Here is a 21,298-nt window from a genome sequence, read left to right as displayed (position 1 = left end):
AAGAGATTTACTCAAGATAAAAGAAGGGGGGAAAGGACGAGAGAGAGAGAAGCCAAACACCTTTATTCAGAAATAACCATCCAAACAAGAGATGTTTCAGAGTAGGAAAACGCCAAGGAAACACAAACATCATATTACAAAAAGTAGAGAACAGTTAACTGGTAGGGTCACTATAAACTGACATTGTCTATTGGGAAGGGAGGAATATTTACAGCCTAGGTAAGAAAATTTTTCTATTCTTTAAGTAGAAAATGTCAGTCCCTAACTTAATTGCATCTACATAGTAATTCCACAACAGTAACCTGCCAAGCAACTAAGTCAGCTGATAAATGATTGTTCAAACAAGTGAGTAGTAATCATAAATGGCCGGTTTGCTTGTTTAACAAAAAGAATGAGGAAAAGCAACGCAGGAGGGTGTAAGATAAAGCTGGACCACCACCACCTTTATTTTAGATTTGCTCTGGGTAAGTCACAACTTTGCTGTGGATCAAGTCTCCCTCGTTTATAAAAATGGGGATAACATTTACACATTGGGCTCAGGGGGGTTGTAATGATCCGACAATGTTTGCCGTGCACTGGAAATGTCAAGCATTAAATGTTACAGTGGAAAGTCTGGCAGCAAAAATACCTGCAAACTACCTCACCACCCATGTCAAAATAATTTGACCACTTTAAACTGAATATAGAATGCTTAAAAGGAAGGCTGTTTCTACTTAAATTTCAAGTATCAGGGGGTAGTCGTGTTAGTCTGTATCCACAAAAACAATAAGGAGTCGGGTGGCACCTTAAAGACTAACAGATTTATTTAAGCATAAGCTTTTGTGGGTAAAAACATCTGAAGAAATGAGGTTTTTACCCACGAAAGCTTATGCTCAAATAAATCTGTTAGTCTTTAAGGTGACACCGGACTCCTTGTTGTTTCTACTTAAATGAACATTCTTGACACACAAGGCAGTTGATTTCTCTACCCTCTCATTCAATGTTGGCTTAATTATGAGAAAAGGAATATTTATGTATACAGACAGTGGTGTAAAAGCACCCACAGCCACATACATAACTTCAACATTATAAAACACTGATTATATTCGATGGTTAGGATTTAAACCAACAGGGTAGCAGTGATTGAATATGCAAAAGAATAAATGGTGCCACAGGGAAATCTTTTACCAAAGTTGTTTATTGGAAGATGTGTTTATAAAGGCAATGGAGTGCAAGATTCTTCGGTAAACTCTTTTTGGTTAGTTTTTAAATGACACCTAACAGTAACGATAGACAGTTCGCTCTTAAAATGGTGACAATTGCAGAATGTCCAAACACACATGAATGACATCTGTGCTTAACCTTAAATACTCTTTATAAAACTGGATACAATTCTTGTGCCCACACAGTCCTGATAGAGTACATTATTACATAAGAAGGAGAGGAAAATAAGTACAAGCCTAAGGCCGTCAGTTCTTTACATGGATTTTTCATTGTCAAGTGAGAAAATGTGATTGAGCAATTTAAGTTTTTTAGCGCTTGTTGCAATTAGGCTCAGCCTAAGTGTCTAGGCCTAAACCTGCTCTGCATCAATTCCAGCTTTTATGATCAAGGGTTCAATATTGCAGCATGCTCAGCACTTCTGTGAGACAGGTCAGTGAGTGCTGAGAGATCCAGCACCTCACAGGAGTTGCTTAGCACCTTGCAGGATTGTAATCTAGGGCCCCAATTCAGCAAAGCACTTAGCCACAGGCTTACCTTTTAAGTACATGCTTAAGTGCTTTGATAAACTGGGGTCTACTCAGTACATTCTAAATCTAACAGGTCATTAAGTAATATGGCGTAGACAAGGCCAGTGTGTTTTAACAGCTCTTTCAATAGCTTAGATCAGTAAAGATTATTTGATCTATAGCAACAAGGTTTTAAATATATAACAGAAAAAAATCTATTGATATTATGTATGAGAAATACACCATAAATGGTTCCCACTGGAATGCCAAAAATAATAGTAATGTTGAGTAAGAGAGGTACATACTTTGAGAGTCTGAAAAACTATTTTAACCAGAAATCATAATGGTAGCGGTTTTCTTAATACAATTCTAAGCCATTTTGGCATATGTGCTGTAACTTTATAAAAATGCAATTTATAAGAACATACTATATTCCACTAAGATTTGCAGCAAAAATAAATAAAGACCATTTTAAAAGTTAGCCTTTGAAGCCTTAAATAGGTACATTTACAGCAGCTCATTCTTTATACTTCTCATCCTATTTCTTTAGGGTATTACAGATGTCCCCGCAACTAGAACAGAGAAAGTTACAGAAAAGTTTGCTTTATTTTTATTTTTAAAAAGGACCTATACATACTTCACAGGCCCACTCATTTTCATTCTCAGACAGCGCCTGGGGCAATCACTGAATGACACAATGGATTAATCAAACTCTGCCCACCACCTAAGTGTAGCACACACGTAATCTGATGTCTGTCTTCATACCAGAGGTAAAGATTTCCACATAAAGTTTTTACATTTGAGTTACATTGCTTAAATATTGGTCTGCACAAAAAATTTAACAACGATTGGCCACTGACTGGAATGAGTAGTCACTAAATAAAAACCCTTAATATTAATATTAACTAATTGGTAAATTAAGACTAAATGGGGCTTGATTCCAGTCTGACCAAAGGGACAACAACAACAACAAACAGTACTCAGATTTAATCAGATTGGAGGAGTCTTGATCATATATATATATATTTAATATAAAAAAACTAAATTATTCAAAAGCTTATTTAAATGTAAACAAATGTAATATACAAATCCACCTATTGTGATCTCTTTTATTCTACCAACTGCAAACTAAGCTTCCCTTTCATTACTCTGCAGCAGTGTCTCTTAGATCATATGCAAATGCTTCCATAGGAAACTTTGCCTCTAACACAAACTTTTAGTTCTGGATAAGTGCTTCAAAAACCCCTTTAATCTCAAAGAAAGAGTTCAACTAGTTTACAAAATACGGTTTTAAAGGGCAAACATACATATTCACAAAACAGACTTACTAAGTTATACTTTTCTTCACAATTACATGTTTGTTAGATTATGAAAGAACTTTGGAGAAATTATGCAACATGATCTCATTCTAAATCCTGTCAAGATGCAGACAGTAAAAATTTTCAAAACATTTGACAACCCTAGGGATGTACATGAAAGTTATTTTATTCAATTATTGTGTGTGGTTTCAGTATGTCTCAAATTGCTAAAACATTCTAGAAGTAGCATGTAACAAAGTTTATTTCCACGTGTCCACTGGAGACACATTTTATTATAAATAACAAGATATGTTAAAGTTAAGATTACATTCTTTGCTGATAAAGTAAAGTACAGTATTTACACAATCCACAGTCTTGTCTGTATAAATAGTTTATCTACATATACTGAACGTTGGAAAAGTTGAGAGAAAAAAATGTCAAGAGACTTCTTAGTTTGACTTGTCAAATAAAGTTAGTAGTAATCTTGCACATATACTCGTCTGCATCATCGCTCTCTAAGATGAAATCTTGAATTAACACTTGACAAAAAGCAGCTCCCATTTTGGCTGAGCATCTTTAGTAATCTGATGATATCATTAATAAAGCATCTGTCAACATACCAAAATTTCAGAATTATTTAGATTTCTAGAACTGACAGTGCTGCTAAGAGGAAACATAATTACATGTGCATCTCCTTTAACAATTCAATGAAGATTTTGCAATGCGACACTCTCAAGGACTTGATGATCAAGGAATAAGATTAGATGGCTTTTGTTTTAGTTTTTGGGTGAATGATAGTGCTTATAAAAGTGAGACACTGATGACTGGTTAGAGACTGGCCAGCAGTATAAAGTAGAAAGGCCTGTGCAAGCCTCTTCTCACAACCCTAACCAATGCACTTCAGTCCAGACCAGCTAGTCTGGTCTTTTGCCTTTGTTGAACCAACACTGGCAATCTTTCTATATTATAGTTTGTGCTATGATTTTGTAGCATGGCTATCCAGCAGGCTGATGAAACTTATTTGACTAAGGCCAGATCTCAATAAAGGTTCAGAAGTGATGTTTAGTACATTTGGTCACTGTGCCTCCTAACAGTGCAATGTGACTTTTAAAAAATACATACTCTTAAAATATAATATATACACAATACATTATTTGTGAAAGCACATTAACAAATGGCCAGCATCCCTCATTGCTATTCAGTTCTTGTCTGCCATCAAAGATAATCTTTCATTGCTTTCCCATTTTAGAACTGAATTTGGTAGTCTGCTAAAATCTAGAAAAATGCAAGAAGTGGTGATTAAGTAGCTACACTAGTGTATAGCAACCTGATCAAGCTATAACATGGTTACAGTAAAACCAAAAATCTTAAAAGTAAAATGAAATCTTAGTCAACAAATGTGCTAGCCTAAAAGGCAGAAATCTCCAGAAGTTAAGGCAATTTCATACAGTACATTGTTTAAGGATTCACTCTATCCTCAACTTAGTGTTAGTTCACTAGACTATAAATTTTCCTATAGGAACAGACAGCATGGGATGTTTTATACCATATTAGGTGATTCATCCCCTTGTCAGACCACATTTATGTAAAGAATTACTGTGAAGTTCAGATTACTTGAAGGCAAACACATTCATGGCAACACAGGCTGTCAGGGCGACAAGCGATTCAATGAACTGCTTTCATCTCCTGTTGCAGTAAGTTTGAGTGTTGTCAGCTTCCGAGGGGGATGTTGAGGACTCTTACGAAGGTTATCGTCCATCTGCAGGAAACAAAATGGAAGCTGAATTTGGTGTACAGAAGAACACAGACGCATGCCAAGAGCCTGCATACTCTGCATGGTTCCAGTCATGAATGTTTGTGTGAGTGGTCTCACCCTGCTATTTCTGCTCTCAGCCCTGGTCATAAAGGATGCTTTGGTTCCTCTCTCATCCCTAAACTCCTGCTTGTGCTTAGATGGCTATTTATACCATGGCACATAAGAAGTGGGACAGTTATGTGGGCTCTTCCTTGAATCATCTAACTGAGAGCATTGAAGAACTGCTGTGGCTCACCTTCTCCAAGGAAGCCTAAGTATCAGTTTTATGACAGCCAAATTCTGTTGGATCAAAAGTCATAAAGCTGCCAAACTCAACTGGCGCATTAATCTGCTCAGCACCTGAAGCAGCATTCAGCACCTTTGAGAAGTGTAGCCTTTAATTTCAGAAGTGCTGCAGAGGAGTAGGGGAATTTCATTTTATAATGATTTATAAAATATATTGCTAAAAGAGCATGATAAGATCTTTTCAAAGACATGTTAAAAGCAATTTCTGAATAAAAGGATTTTAACTTCCCAGAAGAAATAAATGGAATTTTAAACACTCCACATAGAACAGTGCATAAAGTTCAGCAAATATGCTACAATTGCTACCTAATGCAGGAAACCCTCCATATTATTCATGAACAAACCATTTTATACATTGACATTTTTCTCTGAATGTTATTTTTAGTCACATCTGGGTGGCATCTTTTAGTGAATTAATATGCTTAGTGTCCTCAAATATTGTCCCCAGTAATTTAGTGCTTATGAAAGGTTCTGACAGACGGCCATGGAAACAAGCGCCCTTTACCAAGTACAGGACAGACCAGAGAACTTCTGACTGACCCATTAACTAAAAAAAAACAAACAAAAAACAAAAAACCCAACAAGCATTAGAAGGAACAAACGTAGAATTAAAAATACAGAGTGAGTAGGGCAAAGAAGGAATGTTCCTAGACAGGGGATGACAAGTAGTTACATAGAAGACTCTTTGGTCTTCAAACCAGTCTTCGAACCGAAAGGAAAGGGCTTAAATGGATGTCCAGAGCAAGTTCCACATCTTAGGGGACACCATGAAAAAACTTTGTCAGTTGCCGATTTAAGTGGTGAGAACAGAAACCATAACAAAAGGGGTAGTGTCAGACTGCAGCAGATCTGATGATGTGGACATCTCTAGATTGCTAAGACAATTCACACAAGGCCCTGAACAGTTACATGGGAAGGACTTTTGGTCTCTAATTCCAACGGATTATCTGAACTGCAGGCCTAAGAGTGAAAAACTGCCTCTCTCATTACCAATTCCTTATTTAGGGAGAAGTCTGGATTATTCATAGGGACATGGTTAACCAAATTCTGCTAGTTACCAGCATTTATTCAAAAGAAAATTGCTGACATAAGCCTTTGGAAGAGGACAAGATTTGAGGCAGGGATTGTGTATTTTACATGTGTGTACAGTGACTAGCACAATGGGGCCTTGATCCAGGAATGTGGCTTGCAGGTGCTACTGCAACACAAATAATACATACTCCTATTAATATGTTGTGTTATCCTTCAACATTTGAGCACACTGTATTTCCTTTGTCAACAATACTGCTTTGAAAACAATGAAACAGTTACCTCAGGAAGCAGAAGAATTTGTTACTGGTTTATTTTGAATTATGACATTATGTTCATGTTTTTTATGTAAATTAACTCCTTAGCAAAGAAACAAGGAAAGAAAAACTTTGCATTGTAAAGTTACAATGATTATTTAGGGCAAGTTTACACTACAAAATTAAGTCAACCTAATTTACATCGACACACAGCCACCACAGTAATAGAATTGGTTTTACACATCCACACTACGTTCCTTGTGTCAGCGGTGTGCATCCTCACTTGGAGCACTTACACTACTTTAACTGTGAGTGTGGGAAATTGTGGGACAGCTGCTGAAAGGCAGCAACAGTCGATATATGCAATGCAGTGTCTGCACTGACACTGTGTTGACCTAACTACATCGATTTAAGCGCTACACCTGTCGCAGAGGTGGAGTTCGTAAGTCGGGGTAGTGGGTGAGTTACATCGGTGGGAGCTACGTTTTAGTATAGATGCTTACAGAGTTAGCGCAACATAAGCTACCTTACATTGACATAACTCTGTAGCGTAGACCAGGCCCCAATATGCAAGAATAGCTGGGAACAACAATGAAGTCACAAGAACTAATGGAAAATAAAGACTGAAGAAAAATAACCTTTTCAATCAAGTTGGATTCCTTATTTACAAGCTGTGTGAGTTTCTGTAGATTTGCATCTACGGTATCCTGTCCAGACGGAGAGACGCCTAAAGCATCAAAGCAGAAAGATGAAGATGGAAAGAAATTTAGAAGAGCTTCACAAGTCTCTTGCAAAGCTTTTTTGGACAGAAAGATCATGCAGTTTTTCACCCCTATAAACAGGTCCACTGTTCCCTCCAAGCTGTGCACACGCACACAGGTCCTAAATCCCACGCACATGTGTGCACAAAAAATGAAACACTACATCGGAGCCAGTCCGAAATATCATTTACAGGTGACTTTTGACATTGTTTGCCCGCCATCTATCAACACAGCCAGATTCTACTAGCTGGCAAGGGGAGGAAAGGGAAAGGAGGTTAAATTTCCTTTTTCTAAGTATTTAAAAATGACATTTATAAAATAACATGGTGTAAAACTATTATCATCATCACAAACTGCAAATTAAAACTTTTAAACGTATAACATTTTACTCGCTTGGGCGCATTTGCCTCATAGTGCACAAATCTGAACTCTGCTTCAAAAATTTGCACAGAAGAAATTTTTTGTGCACACAGCCTGTCAAAAATTAGAGGGAACATTGAACAGGTCTTTAATAAAGAAACACTTTGTATTGCAGACAATGTTGTAGCTTTTTGTTTCCAAACTGAAATCCTGAACCCGAACTTCTGTGTAGATATAGGTACATCCTGCTAATCTTGACATGCTTTAAAGGGAAGAATTAAGTGGTTCTCAACCCTTTAAAAACCATGCCCTCATGTTACAACAACAAAAGAAAGTTTCAGGATCCATTCTCCCCCCAACTCAAAAAAATTGTGATTCTTCTCCCCACTCCATCTAGCCATAAAGAAGACAGAAGGGCCACTTGCACAGAGGTTTGACAGCAAAGTTAAAGCCATAAGCAAAATCTGCAATAATCAAATACTTAGGGCTTGTCTTCACTACCATGCTAAATCGGCACTGCTGCATCGCATGTCTGGTGAAGATTCATTATGTCAACAGGAGAGCACTGTCCCATCAACGTATTTACTCAACTCAACAAGAGGAGGAAGCTATGCCGGTAAGAGAGCATCTCCCGCCAACATAGTGCGTTGTAAACACCGCTTAAGTCGATGTACGTTACGTCACTCAGGGGAGCAGTTTTTTCACACTCCTGAGTGACGTAATTTACATCAACTTAAGCAGTAGTATAGACCACTGGTTCTCAATCATGGGTACGGGGACTCCTGGGGGACCAAGAGCAGGTTTCAGGGGGGGCACCTAGCAGGGCCAGTATTAGACTCGCTGGGGCCCAGGGTAGAAAGCTGAAGCCCCACTGCAGGGGGCTGAAGCCCAGGGCCCTGAATCCCACCAGCCAGGGCTTAAGCCGAAGCTTGAGCAATGTACCTTTGGTGGAGCTCCTGTGGTGTGGGGCCCCAGGCAATTGCCCTGGTTGCTACCCCTAATGCTGGCCCTGGCTTTTATATGCAGAAAACCAGTTATCGCGGCACAGGTGGGCCATGGAGTTTTTATAGCATGTTGGGGGAGGGAAAGAGGGGAGGAAGGGCTCAGAAAGAAAAAGGTTGAGAACCACTGGTGTAGACAAGCCCTTAGCCTTCAAAATGCAATGGTAATCTTAACTTGTCCAAAGTGATTAAGAAGTTATGCACTCACCTCTTCTCCTTTCCCCATTCCACAGCCATTTGATTTTGGCAAGTCATTAGATATTTTATGTAGGATTTCTAGACTGACTAGACAGGTTTATTCTTGTGCAACTGACATTAGTAACCCTTTATCTACTGTAATGCAAGAGTACCTGTTTCCTTCCCAGATATATTCCATGCCTTCTATCCCTTCCCTCGGCCTTCCAAAGAAAGGGAAACCTCTCCCACAACACACACACACACAAGCTATCAGCGGGCAAATCAGAAGAGTTAATATCAGTCTGGCTTTTTGAGTTTTTGTCAGTACTGTGCTTATATCTACATCTTAACATGAAATGCTGGTGCACTGATGCCTCAGGTTGTGTCATCTGCGGGACTGAACCTGGGATCTCTGGATCTAAAAGTATGAAACTTTACTGCTTGAGTTAAAGGACCAGATCCATTGGCTGGGAAGCAGTAGCAAACTCAAACCTCTTACATGATCTAGTCACTAGAGGAGGAATAAAGACCCACACTACAGGTCTCGGTGTGGCTTACACTGGTAGGTTGTTTTCTAGAAAAGGAACAGAAATCTGACTGTGAAGGGACAGATTCTAAATACAGGAGGAAAAATTGGTAAATAAGGACCAAGTGCTGTCATACTTTATTGAGCAAAACCTCCCTGATTTCAGTGGGAGACCTGCGCAATTTAAGGACCACTAAATTTAGCCATATAGACTTAAGTTATCCTCTTAACCCAAAAGGAGATGTCTGTTTAGGCTGAGGGAACAAAGATGAAGAGGAACAATCAAGTTTCTCAGTTTCATATATCAGAAAAACAAATGTAGATTTGTTCCCATTTCCAAATAATATACGATAAGGGGCAGGAGAAGCTACTTTAAAATGTTAAACAAGTGCTGTTGTCACTCCACTGTTCAAGCATTACTTTATCCTACTATACAACTTGAGAACTGATCATGACTTAATTTCTTCTCCACACCCGCAACATGAAAAGCCATAGGCCAAAGTTGTAGCTTTGTAACTGACTAATATAGTTTCAATTTGGCATCCAATGGAAAGAGGCATCCTTCTTTTGAATATAGTATCCATGTTAAAGAAGAAAAACAAACATGGCTTACCTGTAACATTAAGTCTAAAGTAGCCACTCAGGATGTCATCACAGAAGCGACACAGGTTGGAAAGCTGTTTCAAGTGCTCTTGTAATTGGACTCTAGGGAAGTGCACTTTATAAAGAGGTGCAATAAAACCAAATACAAAGGCATCTAAGGTTGTAGGCCTATCGAGAATAAAAAAAAACAGACAAAACATTAACAGTGCAGTACTCCATAAACCACTTTCTGAGCACACACCAAAAAAAATGCAAAGCACAATTTAACCAATTATTCTGGGACTCCATCACACCATCAGCTGAGTGGACTTCTACTGACTTTAGAGCTTCTGAATTTGAGAGGGCCTTACAAGCTCAAGCAGCATAATTTCAGAATTAAAATTCAGCCCTGCTTCCATATATGGTAGGCGTTCAAGTCACATTACAAACCATTTCTTGCACCACCTCCGGAACAGTCTAGTCTCCTGTGCAGAAACCAAGTAAACAAACTTTAGGCAGGGAAACAGAATCTGCTCACAGGCCACAAAGCACTAGTACATCCAGCACTACAGCCCGTAACTAGAAATAGGCAGCAGTTGACCAAGTGTGGGGGGATCACTGCATTGATTTAGATAACCAACACACCTCTGCCCTTCCATTTTCATGCTTCCAAATCCCCCAGAACCACTTTGGAGAGAGCTGCTGAGCTCGCACACATGGGATATCCACCTGCACAGTAGACCTCCTGTGGGTCTACTGTATTTAGGGCCTTCCACACTTGGGGATTGAGGCAGCATGATGTGGCCAAAATTGGGAGTTTGCTACACTTAAAGTGGATGGGCCTGGTTTTAATTATTTTGTTCAAGCAGTGGCCATCACCAGCAAAAGACATATAAATAAGTGGAGAAAGCACTGAAGGTTTTAGTGAAAAATTATAATCTTTGGTTCACCAAGACCCCTGTCTGAACAGACTGACACTAAAGTACTATGTTGTTTATAACATATACATTTCTCTTCAGATCTTACCTCCAAAGATAAATGTTAAACCTGAATCTATTTTGGAGCAGCATGAGACATTCTTGCAATTAATCAATAATGTTAGAGCATGCACTATGTGAGATGACTATCAATCATAAAAAGGTTTACACTCACATATTTCCAAAGAAAAACTGAGATGTTCCCAATCTGTTTGATAGAAGATTTAGGCACTCCTTGGCATCTCTGTATATCTAACAAGAGAAAAATTGACCTAAGAGCAATAAAAAGTGGGAAGACTAGTATGCAGAACAGCATTTATCGTTACACAACATAAGTCTCCATTTCAGCTCTTCCCCTTGTCAGTACCAATTTGTGACCTAAGTTACTCATAAAGCAAAGCATACCTGTGCTTCTACTTCACTCAAACTGTATAGTGGAGGCTCTCCCCTCATCAGCAGGATCCTGTTAAGTGCTTCCCTGGACATCTTCCCAGGTAGATATAAACTCAATGGAAATGGAATCCTTGAAGCAAACCACGGCTTTGTCACAGTACAGTAATTTTCAGCCTCGACCCAGAATGTGTGCAGCTGTATCAACACAGTGAAGAACATGAACAAGAGTTAATAGGAATTCTAATGAAAACATTATGCTTCTCTTTATAAAGACTGTGTAAGGTTCTCTGTTACACAAATAATAGGAATTATAGTATTAAAAAAAGCAAGCAGGCGCCTTACTAAATTATATTCCCACACACAAGGCATTAAGATACAGTTTAAGGCTGTAACTATGCTCCTATTAAATTAAGACATTAGGACATTGTAGATAATGCACAACATTCAAAGCAAAGATTCTAAATAAATCGACGACTGATCCTATAGATCATTCACTCATCTTATGGTGCAGTGTCAATGTCATAGGAAAAGTTTATATCACTATCACACACTATATCCTTCAATATTTAACATTCATAAACGATTTGGAAAAAGAGGTAAACAGTGAGGTAGCAAAATTTGCAGATGATACAAAACTACTCAAGATAGTTAAGTCCCAGACAGACTGTGAAGAGCTACAAGGGGAATCTCACAAAACCAGGTAACTGGGCAACAAAATGACAGATGAAATTTAATGTTGAGAAATGCAAAGTAAGGCTCATTGGAAAACATAATCCTAACTATACACATATAATAATGGGGTCTAAATTAGCTGTTATCACTCAAGAAAGATCTTGGAGTCATTGTGGACAGTTCTCTGAAATCATCCACTCAATGTGCAGCAGCAGTCAAAAAAGCGAACAGAATGTTGGGAATCATCAAGAAAAGGATAGATAATAAGACCGAAAATATCGTATTGCCTCTATATAAATCCATGGTACGCCCACACCTTGAATACTGCATGCAGATGTGGTCGCCCCATCTCAAAGAAGATATACACCTACAACCTGATATAACGCGATCCGATATAACACGAATTCGGATATAACACGGTAAAGCATTTCCCCTCCTCCCCAATCCCTCCCAGGCTTGCGCAAGCCTAGGAGGGAGGGGGAAGAAGCAGAGTGGCAGCAGCACGCTCAGGGGAGGAGGCTGAGGCGGAGCTGGGGTGGGGGTGGGGGGCAGGGAACTGCGGGGAACTGCAATTTTTCTCCGTGGGTGCTCCAGTCCCGGAGTTGGCGCCTATGGTGGCAGTGTGTCTGGCTCTGACATGCTGCTCAGAGCGGCGTGTTAAGAGGGCCGTGCCGGGGCCAGGGGGTTGGATAAGAGGTAGAGGGGATGGGTTTGAGACAGTTACAGAACTAAGTGGGATGAAGGAGATATTGGTGTTTATTGCTCTCAGGAAGTAGATGAAGGTGAAGAGGCTAGGTTAGAATCAGCACCAGTATGTGAAATTTGGTAGACCTGTAGCATGGTAGGTAATGGTTTCCAGTATAAACTGGAGCCAAAGTCATACAACTCCAATATAGAGGTAATGCAAGCAGCTACAGAGTTCTACATCTTTACTGTAATTCACAGTATGTTGGTGTGGGCTTGTGGCCTATGTTAGATGTGATCGAGGTATGGAGGCTACTGGTGGACTGTTAGAACATGGATATGAATAGAGTCAGGGTAAAGGTTGTTAGAGAACCTTAACTTTGAATGTGTAGGCTTTTACATTTTTAAACAAGTACAAGACTCATGTTTAAATACAACTGATATAGTTCAGGCTCTAAATGGGCATCTTAAAGTAGTTTTCATCTGAGAATTTCCCTAGATGTCTTTAGAGGGAAAAGAAAAATCTATATCGCATGAAAGCTTGCTAAGGATAGTTATTTTGCTTTCTGATACAAAGATATTTTATGACAATACTAGATGTAATGTACAGGGAACACAGGTTATTTAATAGAACATATGACAAAACAGTCTTTAAATCAAATCTCAAGAGGCACATGTGTAAGTTCTCTTAAACTTGGGCAGTTCAACTGAGGGCATTTACAGACTCTGTCAGGACATCTTCATACCAGCATACCTTGAGAAGTTCCAAAAATCCATTAAAAAGAACTCCACAGTTATGCCCCTGACATTATCAAAAATGATCAGGCATGTCAGATCTCATTCAGGAGTACTAAATAAAACACATCTGAAATTTCTATTTGACACATTGGGGAACCACGCACACCAGTAAGGGGTTCTGTCACTGCCTGCCCTGGTTCATGTCTTCAAGAGCAATGAACCAGAGGGGAACGGTCTGGTACTTAAGAACTTAGAGAGAACGGATTTAGGACACTCAGGACTGGAAGGGCCACTGGTGTCACCTCCAGTGAATAACTAGGCTGGCAGAAGCCAGGGTGAGACCTTGTGCTTATGGGCAGGCTATTGGTGTCAGCGATCTGAGACATAGCAGCACAGCATTAAGGAACCCCACGGTTACAGGATAGATAGTGACAGAACCCCTTACTGGTCTGGGTGATCCCCCAAATGTCACATTACTATGCATTGGTTGCATTCAAAACGTTGCATTTAGAAAGAAAATAAAGGAAAAATAGGTATAGCTCATTTTAAAAAGAGTATCTCAGAGATACCTTGCCCCCCAGATTTTTGGAAGCAGACAGAAGTACTGTCAAAATTGGGCTTAAAAAAAGGAAGCAAGTTGCAGCCACAGCTGTGGTGTGATGGCTGCGTCTACACAATCAACACCAATGACCATCTCCCATAAGAATCCATTTGGAGCAATGCATGCTGCCTAACACCTTCACAGATACAAATATTTACGAATAACGTATAGCCTGCTCCATTCAGTGTCTGAAAGCGTTCATCACCCTCTCTCTGAAAACCAAGTTCCTTTGAAATGTCTCACACTGGGCAATATTTAATTATTGATCACATTTTATCTTGACCATCATTCTATGTTTGTAGATGCTTACCACAGCAGGAAGCAGTTTTTCTTCAAGTAGTGCAATGTAGGCCAGTGTGTCAGCTCCTTGTTTTGCAGATAGTTCATAATCAGCATTGTATTTCTGTCAAGTTAAAAAACACACATGCAATACACACACACAGTGTCACATGAAAATTCTCACACAGAAAAGAAGTCCCACAACTGGTGGCTTCTGTAGAGCTAAACAGTTATTAAGCAGGTCAAGTAACCAAAATAATTTTAAGTCCTGCAATCTAAGAATGGAAAATGTATACCTACTGAAATTTTCTTCCTTTAATCATCCATACCCTCTGTGCTAAACCTCTCCATGCCCAACCTCTCTACTGCTCCCAGTATCCTCAGCCTCCACTGGAGAGGAAGGCCCAGAAAAACAGCCTGCCTTTAACTGCTTTCCAAGCAGCAGCAGAGTGAAACAGATGCAAAAAGTATTACTCAGGTCCCAATACTGTACTGAACTCCTCCGGTAGATAGCTCTCTCAGTTTTCTGTAAAGCCTCATGCACATATGGAGATGTATAGAGAGTAAACCAAAACACTCTTTTATTTGTTATTTTTCAAAGTTATCCTTTTAGAAATGTAAACACTGTCTGAGTCCTGAAGGTACCTTAGATCAAATTCTAGATTCAATTACACCAGCATAAATTTGAGTAATTCTACTGAAGTCAACAAATCAAATCCATTTAAGTTAGCTGAGATCAGAATCTGACCCTTGGTGTTTAGCCTTGTAGTTCACTGCCCAAGGAAAGAAAAGAGAAGTGGATATGTGTATAGACTATTCTGTACCATTCCTGGTTTCTAGAGCAGAAGTGAGAAACTTCTCAAAGAATGAGAAGATAGATACACACAAATTTATGCAGGTACATATTTGTTCCTTTTAAAAGATGACCTGCAACAGATTTTTTTTAAAATGGGTCTTGTGCCCACTTTTTCAGTCTTTACACTGTGTAAAGAAGATTTGGACGTTTGTTTTGTCAAAAAGAGACAAGTGTAGATATACTGGGAGTGTTAATGGTTTTCTTCCCAGTTTTGTGGAAGACCTCTGGGATATCTCAGAGGATGCATATTGTTAGTTCTCACACCTTGATTGGAAAGAGAGAAGTATTGAATCTCTAACCGATGTCTTTTCTCCAAGAGGTTCCTTAGTCACTGATGTTTAAAATTCTTGGGTTAAATATGTGTTAAACAGTGTGATTAAAAATCCTTTCCCAGCTCCAATTCTCAGTTTTCACTCTCTTAATTCTTCTGATGTCATAATATCACTAACTTTCCAGTCATCAGAGACTCTTCCAGGCTAGACAGGAACTGAATTTCTGATGTAAAAACAAAGCAGGGGGAAAAAAAAGAGACAATACCATTTTAGGCCCTCTTCCTACATTATAAAGATGGAAAAACTGTACAAACCAACTCCCACCCTTTGCAGATTACTTAACATTCTAGATGTTGCTCATCAAGAGTAAAACTGTACATTGCCAAAATGTGCATCACGAAAAACGATTCCAGATTTTCTTTGTTTTGCTATCCAAAAAATCCCCACAGCAGATTAAAAATAATAGAGGTTTTAAAGTAAAATAAACATTTCTGTTAGAGTAATCCAGTTATGTAAAAAACATGACATAAAAATGTGATCTATAAAAACCAGCAACATTAGAGAAAGATTAGCTATTTGAACACTTCATACACAACTCAGGCTGGGTCAACCTGCTCGATGAAGCTTTTGTTGTTTGTTTTATATTTAAACCTTAGAAGGGTTAAAGTTAGTCCTGCTTAAACAGCTAACCATGGTCCACACTCTGCCACCCTTACTCATACTTGAGAGACAATTACTTATGAGTAGTCACAATGAAGTGATCTAGTGCTACTCTACACAAGTAAGAGTAGCAGAATCGGGCTTCATGTTATTAGAAACCATCTGTATGGATATTTACAGATAAATATTGTGACACAGGCAGAAATGTTTCATGACAGAGAAAAAAACAAGTTGCAAATTAAATTAAACTGAACTAAACCCAACATTTCTCTTTAGCAAATTAGAGACCTACCTGTTTTCTTAGGAAGTTTAGTATTTTTGCTGGCTGAGTAATAACTGTGTCTTCTGATATCAACACTGGCACATCTCCTAAGAAGTGAAAATTATACTGTCAACAGAATTTACATGGGACACTTTTAATTGAATTTGAAATGGGCCCTAATCCTACAAACACTGATACAAGTGCTTAGCTTTACACAACAAAGAACTTCATTACGGTCGTGCATGTGTTTCCAGAATCAGGGCCATAGTTAGCATGAAAAAGAATCCAAACAAAGACAGGGCCACATCACAGTCAGACTGAAGTCAATAGGATACGCTGGGCACTTTTGAAAAGCAGGCTACTTTTTAGGTACCTAACTGTAGCTACCTATTTGAAAATTTCAGCCAGTAAACCTACAACTTGTACACACAACTAGTCCGTTAGGCCATTCTCCCATCTTTCTCCCCCATTTGTTTTAAACCCCAGTTATGTCTTGCCTTAAACTAGAGCCACAATCTGATCTGAGCAGGCAGATCCCTGCACCCTTATGGAACCTCATTGACTTCAATGGGACTCCTCACAATGGTGTGAGGGTCAACCTGAACACACCAGATTGCAGGATTGGGGTTTAAGATTGTAAACTCTTTGGGACAGCCTACAGCAGTGGTCCCCAAACTGTGGGGTGTGCCCCCCGTGGGGGGGGTGCGGAGAAACATTCCAGGGGGCATGGTAAGGCCCAGGCCAGCCCCTTTGGGAGGGCAGGGAGGAAGAGCCACCCAGCCCTGTTCTGCCCTCAGCTCTGTTCTGGCTCCGGACCCAGACCTGCCCCCAGCAAAGGCCTCAACTCCCAGCTGTTGCTCTGCTCTCGGCCCTGGACACAGCCCCAGCCAGGTGGGGAGGGAGCGCCACCCAGTTCCACTCCGGCTCTGCCCCCAGCTGAGGCCCCAGCTTTGGCTTCTGGCCACGACTGTGGCCTGGCCACGGCCCCACTCCCAGCCACGGCTCTGCTTCCGGCTGCAGCTCTGCTGCCAGCCGCAGTTACGCTCCTGACCATGGCCCCAGCCGCAGCTCCAGCCCCGGCTCCCAGCGGGATGCACACAGATTACATTTATAGGAAAGGGGGGGCATGACCTTAAGATATTTGGGGACCACTGGCCCACAGAGTCTATCTTATATTATATTTGTACAGTACCTACCACAATGGGACTAGATTTGGTTGGGTCTTTAGCTGCTACCATAATACAAGTAAATAAGACTGTATTATTGAACCAGAGTTTTGGAGAATTAGTTGAATTTAAAATGCTCTTTCCTTATATTTAACTTGTTAAAAAATACAGAATTTATGAGCATATATGTTAAATTAGATCCTGATGTAATTCATAGAAATCAAAGAGATATACCAGGGATGAATTTTGCCCTACAAGTCATAAGGGGCGAAGTTCTATGTGGATATAAGTGATACACAAGCTAATCATATGACAGGTAGCAGTGGCAAATTAGTTTAACTTGCACTGATTTGGTTTCCAGAGCCTGTGCAAAAAGAGTGTGATTTACATACCAATGATGAAGGAAATAAACTAGCAGGAGAGTCCAAAATAAAGGCCTCCCTAGCATATTATCTTAAACCCACCTCTTAGTTGTATTTCCTCATACACCATCCTTTTGATTCACCTTTGTGTAAATTCATCATGGTTTTGCACATTCAGATTGGTGCAAATTATACTTCTTGACGTTTACACTCATCTTCTAACCAAGTTACACCTAATTTAAAGGAACACTGGTAACTTGATAATCTAATTTCCATTTGAAAGTTCTGTGGCTACTATTTTTACAAATTACCTCTAGCTATACTGTGCTGAAAAATTAGAAAATTTTAACTTTTTTCTGATACAATTTGTTTACTGTGTGTGTTTGACAAAACTATAGGTATAGTCAGTTTCAGTGTTTTGTTGATTGTCAGTTGTATCAAATTTACATAGTGATCCAGGACATACTATTTATACCCTCTGGATAGCACTTTACTGTCATACAATTTTCAGGCTTGATATTGTAAACACATTTTCATGCATGCTTAATTTCATTAATGTGAGTAGTCCCACTGACGTCAAATAGATTACTCACATGTGTAAAAGTTTGGCATGTACATACAATTATTTGCAAACTCAGGCGTTCATTTGTAAAATGGCTAGTGTGTATAGGAAAAAAAATTACAAAAGCAAGTACCTTTTGGAGCTCTCCATGAGTTATCAATAGCATTCACTTTCACTGGCGCACCAGAAAAACTGGCATAAGCCTGCAATAAACATTGCATTAAAAATTCTAGTCAGCATTTAAAAAAAAAAAGTGATCTTTTTAAGAATTGATATCACTAGAGCACTTCTGGGTAGCCATGTTGTTAATGGTTCACGATCTCACTTTCTTTATGCACATTCAGTGTATTTTTTAACAAATAGATGACTAACATTATTAATCTTTTTGTGCTAAGAGTTAGAATTTCTTGCTGTAACTTGTACTTATATTAACTGCAAAAGGGTTGGTTTAGGCAGTTTCAGGCAGTGGTGGTCAGCTAGAATAATTTTTAAATGTCAGAACGTTTCTAGGAAACTAGGAGTTAAGAATAATGTCCTGACATCAGTGCCATACTGCAAACACATAGGTATCCAAATTAACTCTATGTTGTAGAAAGACTTTGGAATTATGTGACCAAGCATTACTATGGGCTCTAGAGACTAAACGGGAAAAGACATGGCAGCAATTCCCTACCTCCTGACCACGCCAGCTCCCCTGTGCAGGCTCAATGACTTCAGGGCAGCTCTGCAAGGGTGTAAAAGTCCACCAAAGCAGATCGGCTATCAGGATTAGTATTTTAGGTTGTAAACTCCTCAGGCCGTCATTTAGGTTTAAAGAAATAGTTTTCCCTACTGAGCAATCACCGAGACACAGACGTGAACAATAATGTTGCTACACTTCAATTAATGGGCTTTTTGCTCGTCTCTGCCTATAGTACCTGCCAGGGAAGCTGTAGCATCGCTTTCCTGTAGCCCAAACAGAGTCCCAGGCGAGGTATAAATAACGCGCCATTCCGCATCAGGGAACCGGCAGGCGGCATGAGCCGTAACAAAGGTCCGAACACAGGCCCGTGGTGGAAGGGAACCGCTTCCCGGAGTTATTTCAACGGCCACAGCCCGGGGATCGGATTTCCCGCAGCGCGGCGCCCCGCAGCTCCCATCAGCGGCCGAGGGGCTCTAGCCGGGGGCCGCGCCGCCACGGGAGCTGGGGCCGTTTGCCATCGCCCCAGGCAGACCGGCAGCCGGCTCCGCAGAAACTGAGACGAGAACTAGGACTCCGCGCCCGGCAGCAGCTGCAGCGGCGCCGCCCCGCAGAGCCAGCCTCCCGACCGACCGACCGACCGCCCCCCAGCGCGGCGCCAGCCGGGGCCATCCCGGTCCGCGAGCCGATCGGGCGCGAGCTACTTCCCCGCCCCACCTCCCGCGAGCTGATTGGGTCGCCCCCCGCCGGCCGTTACCATGACAATCAAGGACTCCCTGTGCACGGACGGCAGCCCCCAGTCTCCTCCCCAGCAGCTCAGCTCCATGGGAGACGCCATCTTGCCGCGGCCCCTTTGCCCCGGAAGCGATTGCTTCCGCCTCGGGCCTTCCGGCGGGTGCTCCGTCCCGCGAGACGCGTGTGGCTTGGGCACTGGTGGGCCTCGTGCTGCTGGCTCCCGGCGGGCGGGGTTCGGCGCTAGCGCGTGTCGCGGAATTCTGGGCGGCCGGAGCCCGCCCCCAGCGGCCCGGCACCCTCCCAGCTCAGCCTACGCGCAGCCGCCCGCCCCGGAGCTGCGGCGCCCCCACCACGGGGAGGGAACAAGGCGAGCCCCCCTCTCCACCGCATAGACCTGGCTGCTGGGGCGGCCCGCTGCATGAGCCCGCAGCTCCGCAGACGGGGGTGGTGCCGTAGGTCGCCAGTGGGGTGGCGCCTTTAATTTCCCCCTCTCCCCTTCATGCCCAGTCTAGTTGAGTGCCCTCGCCACTGAGCCTCACTGTCAGCCCTCGGCAGCTAACATAGGGTCTGTCTGCACAGCCGGGGGTTAGTGGGAGTGGAGTCAGCTGGCTGGTCTGCGTTAGCTAGGCCTGAGCACCTGCTCCGCATTTTAACCCTACAGAAGGCTTCCTGGTTGTAAAGAGGAACAGGAATACAGTGGCTTGGGTGACTGCATTGAAACACTGTTGGATAGAGCTTTTCCACCGTGCTGCAGATGGAGCTAACATCTTGATGAAGGCAAGCAGGCATAAGCAGTGATCAGTTACAAGTGAAAAGCAAATCGGGATGCACTTATATTCTTTAAAGTCAGAAGGGACCATCATGATTATCCGTCTGACCTCCTGCATACACCAACTCCAGAAATAGCCCCTTAACCTATGGCTAGGTTACTGAAATCCTCAAATCATGGTTTAAAGACTTCAAGTTATAGAGAATTTACCATTTACATTTGTTTAAACCTGCAAGTGATCCATGGCCTGTGCTGCAGAGGAAGGTGAAAAGCCCCCAGGTCTCTGCCATATTTGGGGTCAGGAAGGAATTTTCCCCTTGGTCAGAATGGCAATCAGTTAGACCCTGACCATGTGACTCACTGCAGTCACCTCCAAGTGCGCAGTCTACAGCTTCTCTGTTACGCTGGCTATACGTAAACTTTTTGTTATCTTTTCTTATACCTATGTAGGGCCCTACCAAATTCACGGTCATGAAAAACGTGTCACGGACTGTGAAATCTGGTCTTTTGTGTGCTTTTACCTTATACTGTACAGATTTCACAGGGGACACCAGTGTTTTTCAAATTGGTGGTTCTGACCCAAAAGGGAGTTGCCAAGGGGTTGCAATGTCATTTTAGGGGAGATGTGGTATAGCCAATCTTACTTCTGCGCTGCCTTCAGAGCTGGGTGGCTGGAGAGCGGTGGCTGATGACTGAGGGCCCAGCTCTGCAGGCAGCAGCACAGAAGTAAAGGTGGCGATACCATACCATTCCATCCTTACTGCTACGCTACTGCTGGTGGCAGCTCTGCGTACAGAGCTGGGCTCCCAGCCGGCAGCCACCGCTTTCCA

General features: G+C 41.4%; 1 protein-coding gene across 3 annotated transcripts; it reads right to left on the bottom strand.

Annotated features, from left to right (window-relative positions):
• Positions 1-890: 890 nt before the first annotated feature.
• Positions 891-19,938, bottom strand: MTX3 (metaxin 3). Of its 3 annotated transcripts, none has more exons than XM_073344129.2 (9): positions 19,722-19,938; positions 18,419-18,488; positions 16,226-16,302; positions 14,177-14,269; positions 11,184-11,366; positions 10,954-11,030; positions 9,833-9,990; positions 7,033-7,121; positions 891-4,766 (listed from the first exon to the last, which is right to left on the bottom strand). In XM_073344129.2, the coding sequence occupies exons 1-9, from the start codon at positions 19,800-19,802 to the stop codon at positions 4,656-4,658; spliced, it is 939 nt and encodes a 312-aa protein (XP_073200230.1). In that variant the 5' UTR covers positions 19,803-19,938; the 3' UTR covers positions 891-4,655. The 3 variants fall into 3 exon arrangements, with proteins under 3 accessions (XP_073200230.1, XP_073200229.1, XP_073200231.1); XM_073344128.1 differs by lacking the exon at positions 19,722-19,938 and adding an exon at positions 19,203-19,582; XM_073344130.1 differs by lacking the exons at positions 7,033-7,121; positions 19,722-19,938 and adding an exon at positions 19,203-19,583 and having other exon boundaries at positions 4,674-4,766.
• Between the last annotated feature and the right edge of the window lie 1,360 nt (positions 19,939-21,298).

This window comes from Lepidochelys kempii, chromosome 5, assembly GCF_965140285.1.
Source record: "Lepidochelys kempii isolate rLepKem1 chromosome 5, rLepKem1.hap1, whole genome shotgun sequence".
Lineage (NCBI taxonomy): Eukaryota > Metazoa > Chordata > Testudines > Cheloniidae > Lepidochelys > Lepidochelys kempii.
This window is presented reverse-complemented; position numbering and strand designations above follow the sequence as displayed.